General features: G+C 47.6%; 1 protein-coding gene across 1 annotated transcript in view; it reads left to right on the forward strand.

Annotated features, from left to right (window-relative positions):
* The window catches only part of mctp1a (multiple C2 domains, transmembrane 1a), a 219688-nt gene that overhangs the window by 189466 nt on the left and 17722 nt on the right, over positions 1–12500 (forward strand). The window contains exon 18 of the mRNA XM_083644332.1: positions 1319–1423. Coding sequence (XP_083500458.1) covers positions 1319–1423 — 105 coding nt within the window. The remainder of the gene's footprint in view (positions 1–1318; positions 1424–12500) is intronic.

Genomic DNA, 12500 nt, shown 5'->3' on the forward strand with positions numbered 1-12500 from the left:
TGGGTTTACCCAGGCTAGCGCTCCACAGCATCCTCCCAAGCCCCAGCACCTCTGTGTCAGGCCCAGTCATGGCACTGCGCCCATCACTCAGATAGCCACATGCCATAATGTCATTGGACTAAAGAGTGCAGGGGGAATTATATCAATGCTCTGAGAAGACACAAAGAAGAGAAAAGGTGTGACTGAGATGTTGTTGTGGGGAGGCTGTTGTCCTCAGGTATCATGGGGGCTTTCAGCTGCTGAGGAGAGGGGGGGGGGAGACAGGAGGAGAGGGGGGGGGGAGAGAGAGAGACAGGAGGAGGGGGGGGGGGGGGAGAGACAGGAGGAGGGGGGGGGGGGGAGAGAGAGAGACAGGAGGAGGGGGGGGGGGAGAGAGAGAGAGACAGGAGGAGGGGGGGAGAGAGAGAGAGACAGGAGAAGGGGGGGAGAGAGAGACAGGAGGAGAGGGGGGGGGGAGAGAGAGAGAGACAGGAGGAGGGGGGGGAGAGAGAGAGACAGGAGGAGGGGGGGGGGGATAGAGAGAGACAGGAGGAGGGGGGGGGAGAGAGAGAGAGACAGGAGGAGGGGGGGAGAGAGAGACAGGAGGAGAGGGGGGGGGGGAGAGAGGGGGGGGGGGTTAGTTTGAACGTCTGTGTTCTTTTCTTCTCAGCGTCTGTGAAGGATGAAAAGCGTCACGCTGTAAAAGATGCTTTTGACTTTTCCACCTCACTTTTCTTCCCCTCTGTCTCTCTCTTCTGTCTCTCTCTCTCTCTCTCTCTCTCTTTCTCTCTCTCTCTCTCTCCCTCTCTCTCTCTCTCTCTCTCTCCCTCTGTGTCTCTCTCTCTTCCCGTTGTTCAGCAGAGACGCTGGTAGGAAGTGCATTTTAATCATGTTTGGCTAATAGAGAGGGGAGTGGAAACAGAAAGGAGGGTGAAAGAGGCATGGAGGGCTATTGTCTCGCTATGCAAAATGCACCACATTGTTTGTTTCTCCTCTCTGTCACACACACACATCAGGTGGATTGTCTCTCTCTATCGCTATCCCCTCCAGATACACATCTCTCTCTATGTCTCTCTCTCTCTCTCTCTCTCTCTCTCTCTCTCTCTCGCTCTCTCTCTCTTTGTCTTTTGCTTTCTCTCATTCTCCGGCTCTCTCTTTCTCTCGCTCTCTCAACTTCTTTCTCCTCCTTCTCTAAGTCTTTTGCTCTTTGTTTTTTAACCCTTACACCTCCATTTATTAACCCTTACACCTCCATTTATTAACCCTTACACCTCCATTTTTAACCCTTACGCCTCCGTCTCCCTGGGTTGTAAAAAACATACTGTAATCTATCCACAAGGACCCTAAACCAGCAGGCCCCTGGGAGGACGGCCGACTGCCTGAAAGCCAAATCCTCGAGGATATATTGGCTTCCTGGCACTTTGAGTGGATACGAGTGATGGTGGTAAGTGAGTACGTGTGTGGGTCCGACGCTGACCCCTAATGGTGTGTGTCGCTGTCTTCCGGCTTCCTCCTTAGCTCATCGTCTGTCCGGCGGCCTGCCTCTGCCGTCCCGTCCCGTCAGGGGTGGGGGTGTGGGGGGGTTTCTGTACCTGTCCCTTGTCCTCGTCTCGCTCAAACACACACACACACACACACACACACACACACACACAGACACACTGCACGCTCGGCCCTCACCCCCACCCCGCCCCGCCCCGAGGCCTCCCCCGCTCTCTCAGGTGATGGCGAGGGGGGAGGGGAGGGGAGGGAGGAGGAGTTAACGGGGCTCTAGCATGGAAGGCTGCTCCTATCATTTTGTGTGACTTCCCTGTAGCACTGTAGACTGCTACAGTATACGCCTAATTCACATCCCACCCAAATCAGCCATTTTGTGTCTAAAATGCAGGAAGGAACACAGGTGCAAGCAAGACATTAATTAGAGTGCTGGGACTGGACCAGCTGTCCCTGCAGTGGAGGAACAGCAAACTGGATCTTCTTTGCTTCTTTGTTTTACTTCCTGCCTTTTAGACACAAAATGGCTGATTTGGGCGTGATGTGAAATAGGCTAATAGACTGAGGAGATAGCTGTAGAGTGAGGTGTGGCGCTCGGTGTGTGTTCACTACGTTGTCCTTGTGGGCCTTGAGGTACCAAAGGGTGACATGGGGAGTGAGGCGAGTGCACTGCTCTGTTTTGCCTATAAGCTACAAATGTTACTCGTTTAGTTTGGCAGTACTGCTGCAGCGGTAACAGTGGGGGCTTTTTTCTTTGTACTTAACAAAAGCCCCCGTTAACTAAAGCCCCAGTGTGGCAGCAGTATTGCACAACTAAATGAGTAACAACTGTATTCAGTGACAGGGGACATAAGGCATTAAAATCACATCTTCCACCGCCTTGGCACACTTTTTTGCCAAATATAGACTTGTGAAATTGTGTAGGTTTTATTAAATACCACTAATTATATTGCTTTGATACATGATGTTTTGTTGATGCTGATTGCCTTATGACCTCTAAATCACAAATAACAAGCACCTAACAAACTATCGTTTTCTGATGGGGACTTTGGGAGCCTTGTGTGTGCAATGGGGTGTGTCCGGGTGGGTGGGTGGGTGGGTGGGTGGGTGGGGGGCTGTCTGTTTGGGGTGATTTGATGTGTGCTTTGCCTTAAAACTTGCTACAGCAGCAGAAAAGTTATTTCATATTGTGGCAGCAAATCACAATGCTCATTATGCCTAATGCGGTAATGTCTACTCCACCAACTGTTATTGTTATGAATCACATACACGAGATCGGCGGAACCAACTGAACTGCTTGACTGATGAACTATGCATCAAAGGACTCCGACTAGCACTCGCTGCTCTGTAGGTGAGGAGTTCCTGTGCGCTCTGAACCAGCCAAAGTAACTCTCTTCCACACTCTCAGCGAGTCGGCCCTCCCGCTCTCTGATTGGACAGAATCTGGAGCACAACGCTTGACAGCGGCGTCGTGTGAATTTGAAAGTCAGACATGTTAGGAGGCAGCCGCCACCTTTTCTTTTAACAAGAGTCATAAATGTGTAATGAGCACAGAGAAGATGCATATTTTATTTACTTTTTTGAAGACGTGATCTCCTCACTTCATAGCGATGCACTCTCACTCTGTCTTATCTTGTCTTCCAAAACAAGGTTTAAAACAGTGAATCCTACAGCGATTTCTTTTGCCTGTGTCCCTCTGAACTATGTAATTAAAGGTATGCAGAAAAAGGTTTTCAGAGCTGGGTAACGAATCTGAACTAATTAAGCCCGAACAAGAGTAAGACTGTCATGTTTAGTGAAAACATGTCAGAAAGCATGCCGGTGTGTCGCTACAGTATGACTCATTTTAATTTTTAATTCATGAAAATGTATCCAATGTAGTGTAGTTAAGAATCTTCATTTATTTAGCAAATAAAGGAGAATAGAATGGTAACTGTAGATCTATGGTCCACCTTTCAGAATAAAAGAAAAGGTTGTACATATTTTTGAAAATGGATTGTCTTGTTAAATTAATTACCAACATGCTATGCAACATCCTAAGATGAATAGTAATAATAATAATAATAATAATAATAATAATAATAATAATAATAATAATAATAATAATAATAATAATAATAATAATAATAATACCCATCTGTGTATCATCAAAGTTTCCCTCTCCCTTGGGGCGCGGCCAAAAAAAAGTTTTGCATAGTGGGAGTTTGTGCAGTACCAGCTGTTGTAAGGCAGTCCAGGTGGAGAGACACAGACAGACAGGCGGACAGACACACAGACAGACAGGCGGACAGGCAGACAGACAGACAGACAGACAGACAGGCGGACAGGCAGACAGACAGACAGGCGGACAGACAGACAGACAGGCAGACAGGCGGACAGTCGGACAGTCAGACAGACAGGCAGACAGACAGGCGGACAGGCAGACAGACGGGCAGACAGACAGACAGACAGACAGGCGGACAGTCAGGCGGGCAGACAGACAGGCAGACAGGCGGACAGACACACAGACAGACAGGCGGACAGACACACAGACAGACAGACAGGCGGACAGACAGACAGACAGGCAGACAGACACACAGACAGACAGGCAGACAGACAGACAGACAGACAGACAGACAGGCAGACAGACAGACAGGCGGTCAGACACACAGACAGACACACAGACAGGCGGACAGACAGACAGACAGACAGACAGGCAGACAGACACACACACAGACAGACAGACAGACAGGCAGACAGACAGACAGACAGGCGGACAGACAGACAGGCGGTCAGACACACAGACAGACACACAGACAGGCGGACAGACAGACAGACAGACAGGCAGACAGGCGGACATACAGGTGGACATACACACAGACAGACAGACAGACAGACAGACAGGCAGACAGACAGACAGGCGGACAGACAGACAGGCGGACAGACACACAGACAGACAGACAGACACACAGACAGGCGGACAGACAGACAGACAGACAGACAGACAGACAGGCGGACAGACAGACAGACAGGCAGGCAGACAGACAGACAGGCAGGCGGACAGACAGGTGGACAGACACACAGACAGACAGGCAGACAGACAGACAGACAGACAGACAGACAGACACACAGACACACAGACAGGCAGACAGACAGACAGACACACAGACAGGCAGACAGACAGACACGCGGACAGACAGACAGACAGACAGACAGGCAGACAGACAGGCAGACAGACACACACACAGACAGACAGACACACAGACAGACAGACAGACAGACAGACAGACAGGCAGACAGACAGACAGACAGGCGGACAGACAGACGGGCAGATGCGGGGAAGGGGTGGAGGAAAGCAGCTAAACCAGGCCAACAGAGGACAAGAGTAATGGAGTCCCATTCATCACATTCTGCCAGGCTGGATGCTGGGAAGGACAGGGGAAGGAGAGCACAGGAGCAGGGGAGCAGAGGTGAGGCAAGGTGGGGGAGAATCGGGCAGGGGGTGGAGGTGGGAGGGTGGAGGGGTGGGGTGAGGAAAGAGAAGTGATCAAGCGCTGGAGTTGAGGGGTGGTCGTCATCGATGTGCATGTGCGGTGGTGCCATTTGGGGAAGGGGCGTGTGTGTGTGTGTGTGTGTGTGTGTGTGTGTGTGTGTGTGTGTGTGTGTGTGTGTGTGCATGTGTGTGTGTGTGACAGAGAAAGAGAGAGAGAGACTGTGTGTGTGTGTGTGTGTGTGTGTGTGTGTGTGTGTGTGTGTGTGTGTGTGTGTCTCCGACCTTGAGTCTGATGGAGTGGCTGGTGTGGTGGAGGTGATGAGAGGCCCCAGGGGGAGCTGGGTAAGGGTGATCAGTGGCAAACAACCTCCTGCCACCCAGACACATTAGACACACACACACACAACACCAGAAACCTTTCTCTTTAGGATGGGAAGCAGAGGTCAAACCGAAAATAAGCCACCTCCACCTCCTTTGGCCCCCCCCCCGCCCTCTCTCTCATCTCCCTCTCTCTCTCTCCCTCCATCTCTCTCCTTTACATATGTGTATATTTATCCTCGCTATGGGACCAGGCTGGGTGAAGAGACTAATTAGTACTAGAGAGAGAGCATTGTCTCTGCCTCGTCCACCTTCAGCTGACAGTCTTAACTGGAGTTTGACTTTGGCTTTGTCAGAGTGACCCTTAGAGCACGCACTGCTTCTCGAAGACGCCTGTTTACGCACACCTACTGTACACACACGCACACACACACACACACATGAACACACACACATGTACCCCCCTCCCATTCAACCGTAGGGGTACAACGGCCCTCCACGTCTTAGTGGGGCCTCTGTGTGCGTGTGAGCTCCGTGATGAGGCCTAGGAGGACGTGCAGAGCATCTCAACGCCCTGCTTATACAGATATTTATGTGTTTATGATCAAAAGAGAGGGAGGGAAATAGAGATGTGGATTAGTTGTATGGGAGAAATTATTTATTAAAACCGCAGCTTCAAAAAAAGAGAGAAAAAAAGAACATCTGTCTCTTTCATGTGGCGCTGGCGAGGTGCCAGGTTGCATGGTGGTATCTGAGGCTGGTCGGAGGTCCTTTGTCTTGTCTTGTTGTCATTTCCTAACAGAAGAGAGACGTGCTTCTAGGCCAGTGGCTCTTCAACTTTTTTACTATCTCTTTATTTTTCCCTTAGGGGCCGCTCTAACTCCCAAGGGGGCAAATCTGTGCCTCTGCACTCCCCGGCGGCGGTGGGACTACGTGAAATGGGCACTATATTCAAACACACAGTTTTTATTTTAAGGCCAGTAATTGGCAGGTTAAGTAATTGGTTTGGGGGGGAAAAACGTTGTAGGACTGAGTGCTTTTTAAATGCAAAAAATGTAATAAAAAAAAAGTCTATCGGTTGTTTAGATTATTATTGTCCGTGGGGGGGGGGGGGTCCCTTAAAATGTGACAATCTGATAAGATAAGTTCGTCATCATTCAATCTGACAGGATAATGTTGCTTCGTTCAAGATTGTTGAAATAAGTTTGCACATTCACTCAAAAATACGGTTTTAATGGTCGAAACTGGACAAAATGAAGAGACCCTTTAGAGTTATTGATTATGGCAGTTTTGTAAACCATTAAACCAATGCCAAAATTTGACTGCTTAAGGTCAATATATGACCTGTTAACTGTTTGGATATCCTTGGTGCTTGTTTCATATTAGAAATAACATGTTAACACAGTATTTTAGTCATGTGAAAATGTTACTGTTTTGAACTACCGTCATTCATCAAGGGTTTAGATGACATTCTACTCTGCAGTATAATGGCACTTTACTCAGCATATTACTCATTATCCAAACTCATCTATAGAATAAAATAAACTTTATAAATTACTAAATTATGTTTTTTTTACATGTAAAACCTAGCATAGACAAATGTAATGTTTTGTGGGTTAAAAACACGACAATCTTTGTTTTCTCTTATCCATAGTTACTGTATCTTACTGTAGTAGAAGAGAAAACAACAAATCTAATTTTAAGCAGTAGATACTAATTGTATGCGCTATTTGTTATTCTGTCAGTCATTTCTAATACATGGGCTTTGGAAATGGAATTGGTGTCACCCCTAAAGCGTTCCCCAGCTTGACTCAACTTTGCATTTTTTTTATCTTTTTTTCAGGGGTGAAAATGGAAGGATGCTGGCTCAATCTGCGGTTACAAAATCAACAAGAACACTTTGAGATGCCCTCTGGGAGCCACATATTAGCATGCTGTCACGTTTTATATGACATTTCAATTTTTACTGTGCTGCCAGAGAGAGAGGGAGAGGGAGGGGAAAAAGAAAAACAGACAAAGAAAAACAGGTGCAATTTTAGCACACAGCAATGAGCAGCAGCCACTGGTGGTTCAGACTCATTTTGTGGCGTGATGGGATATATGCTGTTAGGTTTATCATTTTTATGGCGTAACCCGGCAGGGAGAACAATGTGATGGGAGGTTAAAACAGTCTCAAATGGCTGTCTCTATTTCCACCCAGTAGATATAGGACAGATATTTGAGTCCGTAGTAATAGGCTAAGTCCTCAGTGACCTCTCTCTTGTTTAGCTCTAGGCCTTGGGTCAGTGAAGAACAAACTGTCTTTGCAGAGTTTACAACTGCTCACTTTGCACTTTTGCATATAGCGACTCTGCTATGATGCTGTCTCTGTGGAAGAGAAATGGGAGCAGTCAAAACTATGGAGACATTGTGCATCTTTACTTTGTTAAATATTTAATCATGTCTTTAAAGGAGTTTGCCGCATTTGTTTACCACAATTTACCACCAAGTGCAATGGGGTTACTGGTTAGCCTGACTTGGCTGTCTGTGTGTGTGTGTGTGTTTGTTTGTGTTTGTGTTTGTTTGTGTTTGTGTGTGTGTGTGTGTGTGGATGCACTGATACTGATGCTGGTATCGGTATCGGCTCTGATACTGGCATAATTTACTATACTCGTACTCGTCCCGATACTGACACGACCGCGCGCCCGAGACCACTTTACGGACGCAACGTGACGTTAACCTGACAGCAGCAACGGGCTCACAGCTGATAACGCATTGCAGAGAAGCTTATAGCAGCATGTTTTGCACAGGAAAAGCTACTCTGCCTGGAGTGCTTTGTGAGGAGCAGTAACAAGCGCTCAGAGGTCAGTCATCAGCTGCAGCCACACCGCTGCTCACTCACCCTCACTCGCCCTTTCACTCTCTGCCCTAGCTTACAGTTAGCCGTTAGCCTGCAACAACTGCTAACAAAACTTTATGTCCAACTTAGAGGTGATCGTTAGCTCTTCTAGCAGACAATAGAGTGTTGTCGAGCATAAAGGCTTACAGGTATTTGCAATAGGCTACATCTGTCCCATGTAATCCATACTGCCTTTAACCAAACCCACACCCAACCGAAACACCCATTCCCACTACACATCCTACACCCCCCAACCCAACACAACCCCCATCAAAATAGATTTCCCACTACACAGACAGTGGGCATTCAAGGACCAAGACTCCATTCAGTAAAATTGATGTGCATTCAAGGTCCAATCAATAAAAATGATAATGTTTTGAAAAGTTCACTTTAATTAAACATTATATAAAAGGCATACAAGTAGAAGAAAATAATAATCCATCGCTGACCCTAATAAAGTACCCTCGTACTCGGTACTCGGTTCGGCAAGTACCCAAATGTAAGTATTCGTACTCTGCAAAAAAGTGCCATCGGTGCATCCCCTTGTGTGTGACCCTGTGTGTGTGTGTGCTTGTGTGTGTCCAGGGTTGTATGTGTGTCACTGAAGGGTTGTTTCTCCTTAACACATGCAAACAGCTCACATCACTGTAACGAGCCCCCCCTCCTCCGTCTCCCTGATGGAGCTCTCCCATGGTAGCAGCCCTGCTCCACATAGCTCATACACAGGTTGGCTCAGCGGTAAACCCACGAGCGCATGGCTGACATGTCGTATCACACACACACACACACACACACACACACACACACACACACACACACACACACACACACACACACACACACACACTGTTACACACACATGCAAACAATGATGCAAACTCCGGACATAAACACAAAAGATGCAACAAAAGACACATGCTCACTAAATATGACTGCAACCAAACTGATGCGAGTTAACTGATGTCAGGAAGTTTCCCCCCTCACATAGAAACCTTTCATTCACCCGATACACAGATTGTCTCTAATACAGAGGGGTGCGTTGTTCCTCTGACTCCGTCTTTAACTCCCACGTTATTGGAGCGTACGCCACAGATTGGAAAACAAATCATATGGAAGGTAAAGAGAGAGACAGGCAGACAGAATGACAGGCAGGTCAACAAAGAGACGTAAAGAGAATGAGAGTAAGAACAAGAGAGATGTGTGGCCTTAAGCTGCCTTGATATTTATGTCAGATACAGTAAACTGTGATACATGCATCCAAGGAGACCCAAATAGTGATTGGTTGGTCATGAACATTGTTTTGACCGAATCTTTTGTTATCAAACCACAAATCAGGCTGTAAAACTATACAGTACTGTTTTGATATTTCCTTATATTGTGCTTTCATTTAATGTCACATTTGCAATCATCAGGTTAAATTGGGTGAGAGACACAAAATGGCACTAGCCTACTAGCAATAGTATTAGATCATTACTTCCCAAGTACAAAAAAACTATGTTACTTTTTACCCCTATCAGGACTCTAAGCCTGTATCATCTGGCAGGGGGACTAACAATGGAAATCAGTCTTGTGACTGCAATTGTCGTGCATTTACATTTTTTTAAATGTTCATTAATGTACACCTGTCCCCTATCGAACAAATAAATAAATTGAAATTGAAATTGAAATTGAAAAGGTGTGCAGGAGCTGTTGGCACAGAGACACAACAATTCACATTGTGACATTATGTACAGTACATAGAGGCAGGCAGGGTACAGGGACAACACAGGACCTTACATTTAGGACAGGGGAATGTGTATGCAAGCCATAACCTACACATACCAATAGATAGATTAAATCCTACTGAAAGAAAGCTCTCTATCATCCTACTTTGCTGACAGTTGGGAGAGTGAACTTGACAGGAGTGTTACCAAAACACACCAGCATTTCCCATTAGAAGCAGGCCTATGCATTAGGCCTATGCATTAGGCCTGTCTGAATGAGTCAAGCCATACGATGATGCATCATCTGTCAGAACACTGTTGTCAGAGGTGCTGGGATTTGTACCATACTTTTAGCATTAACGCGGCTGCAACTGTAGCCAACACGCAGAGCAGAGGTCTCATAGATTTAATTTTATTAGCCTTGCCTTCAGGTCTCCAAACAAACCCACTTAGTCTCCCTGACAGGCTGGAAGAGACGGACAGAAATACAGGCCCTGAGTCTCCTGTAAAGAACCCGGAGTCTCCTGTAAAGAACCTGGAGTCTCCTCCTGAGTGCAGCAGGAAGCGGGTCAGGACTGGAACACCGTGTTCTCATCTCATATCCCATGTGCACTTTTGGTTGCCACACACACACACACACACACACACACACACACACACACACACACACACACACACACACACCATATAATCGTAAAACGTATCAACAATGAACTGCGTGGATTCAGACTATACTAATGAAAACGTGAGAGTCCTTGATTTAACCTATTATGCAAGTGATGTATCGGCTCTTGAGGCGGTGTAAGCTCACCTCAAATATTCAAATATTTGACATTTTCTCCCCAGATACAGTCGGATATCAAAGTCAAGCTCTGCTCCCAGAAATATAACCACTTTTTTTAAACAAGTTTTCTTTTTTGATCCCCCCTGACACGGCAAAATTGTGCCTGTGTGGACGCCCGACCAAGCTGGAGGTAACACGGGGGCTTGAACCTGCAACCCTCCTGTTGATTGGCAGGGAATTACCACTGCACTACCCCGACGCCCCTCCCCAGATACAATTGAATATCAAAGTCAAGCTCTGCTCCCAGAAATATAACAGTATATATAAAGACGTTTTTAATCAAGTTTTTTTTTGGGATTCCCCCTGACATGGCCAATTGTGCCTGTGTGGACACCCGACCAAGCCGAAGGTAACACAGGGAATCGAACCTGCGACCCTCCTGTTGGTTGGCAGGGAATATACAGTACCACTGCACTCCCCAGATACAGTTGAAAGTCACGCTCTGCTAGCAGAAATATAACACTATATATAAAGACGATATCCTGTGTGCCTGTGCTGTGCTGCTCTTTCTAAATGTTTGAGGGGATTTTAACCCGCCTTGTTTGACCTTGACAGCGATCTGTGAACGCCCCTGTCACTCTCGTCAGCATCCTGCTCATCAGCCCCCTGCCTATCAGCGGTGACATTACAGGCGAATACAAACTTGCTCACAGAGTCAAGGTCACCGGAGGAAAACAGCCGAGAAAGCAGAAGCTTTTAGAAGTTCTGGGCCCTCATCCTCTAATCTGTGACGGGATATAAAATAGTTTTCAGTCACACAGCAAGACCAGGTGTTCAGATCAACCTTATCTAATAGCTGTAGGGTGTGTGTGTGTGTGTGTGTGTGTGTGTGTGTGTGTGCGTGCGTGCGTGCGTGCGTGCGTGTCTGTGTGTGTGTGTGTGTGCGTGTGTGTTTGTGTGTATATTAGGTTCCATTATAAGAACAGGTTGCCTGGCTCCATATGTGCGCAGTGTGCGGGGGAGCTGGGAAAACAAAGCGCTCCGTGGCCCTCCATGTTATTGCTACCTCCCGCCTCCCTCAGCCTTGTTTGAAGACAGGAAATAGGAGTCAGACCGCAGTCCGAGGGGCATGTGGCAATGGTTTATACTCCGATGACCTCTGACCTATCCTCTCCACCCCCGCCCGCTCTCTCACACCACTCCCCTGGCCCTCAAACGGCCTCCCCCGAGTCCCGGGCCCCGAAAATAAAAAACGGACTGAGCCGGCACCGGCCCGGCCCGGCCCGGCCCAGCTCGGCCTAACCCAGCAGCCCAGCACAATAGACCCTCTGCACCCCGAGATGTGTTTGAGCGAGCAATGAAAAACAGATGGATCGGGAGGAAAGGGCCGAGGAGAGGAGAGGAGGAGAGCGGGAGGAAGAAAGAAAGGGGGTCTTGTAAAATATTTGCGAAGAAAAATAACCCAGGGACGCTGTCTAATTATATCTATTTGTCTTGTGTGGTTTTTCTGGGGAGGCCATGTGGTCTCCCTGCCTGCTCCATGGTTCATTTTTCACTCGATCTGATCCTGGACGGAGAGCAGAAGGAGGAGGGCGGGTGGGAGGGCTGTGTCGGGCCAGTGGAGGGCTGTTTTTGGGATCAATGGGGGGGGCCTTTGGTGGAGTGGGGGGGCTGCCTGGCTCCTAGCAGGGAGTTGTGGTAAAGGCCTCTGGGGTCCAGGGGTTTCTCGTGACTGCTCCACTGTCCTCTTTGAGTTTAATGATAGGGATTACTCACAGGTTTTTCTTCTATAATCTAACAATGTCCATCCATCTTCATCAATAACACAGATATTGCTGTACATGCTGTCTTTCTTGGGAGTAGGCTACATAA

This window comes from Poromitra crassiceps, assembly GCF_964638095.1.
Source record: "Poromitra crassiceps genome assembly, chromosome: 10".
NCBI lineage: Eukaryota > Metazoa > Chordata > Actinopteri > Beryciformes > Melamphaidae > Poromitra > Poromitra crassiceps.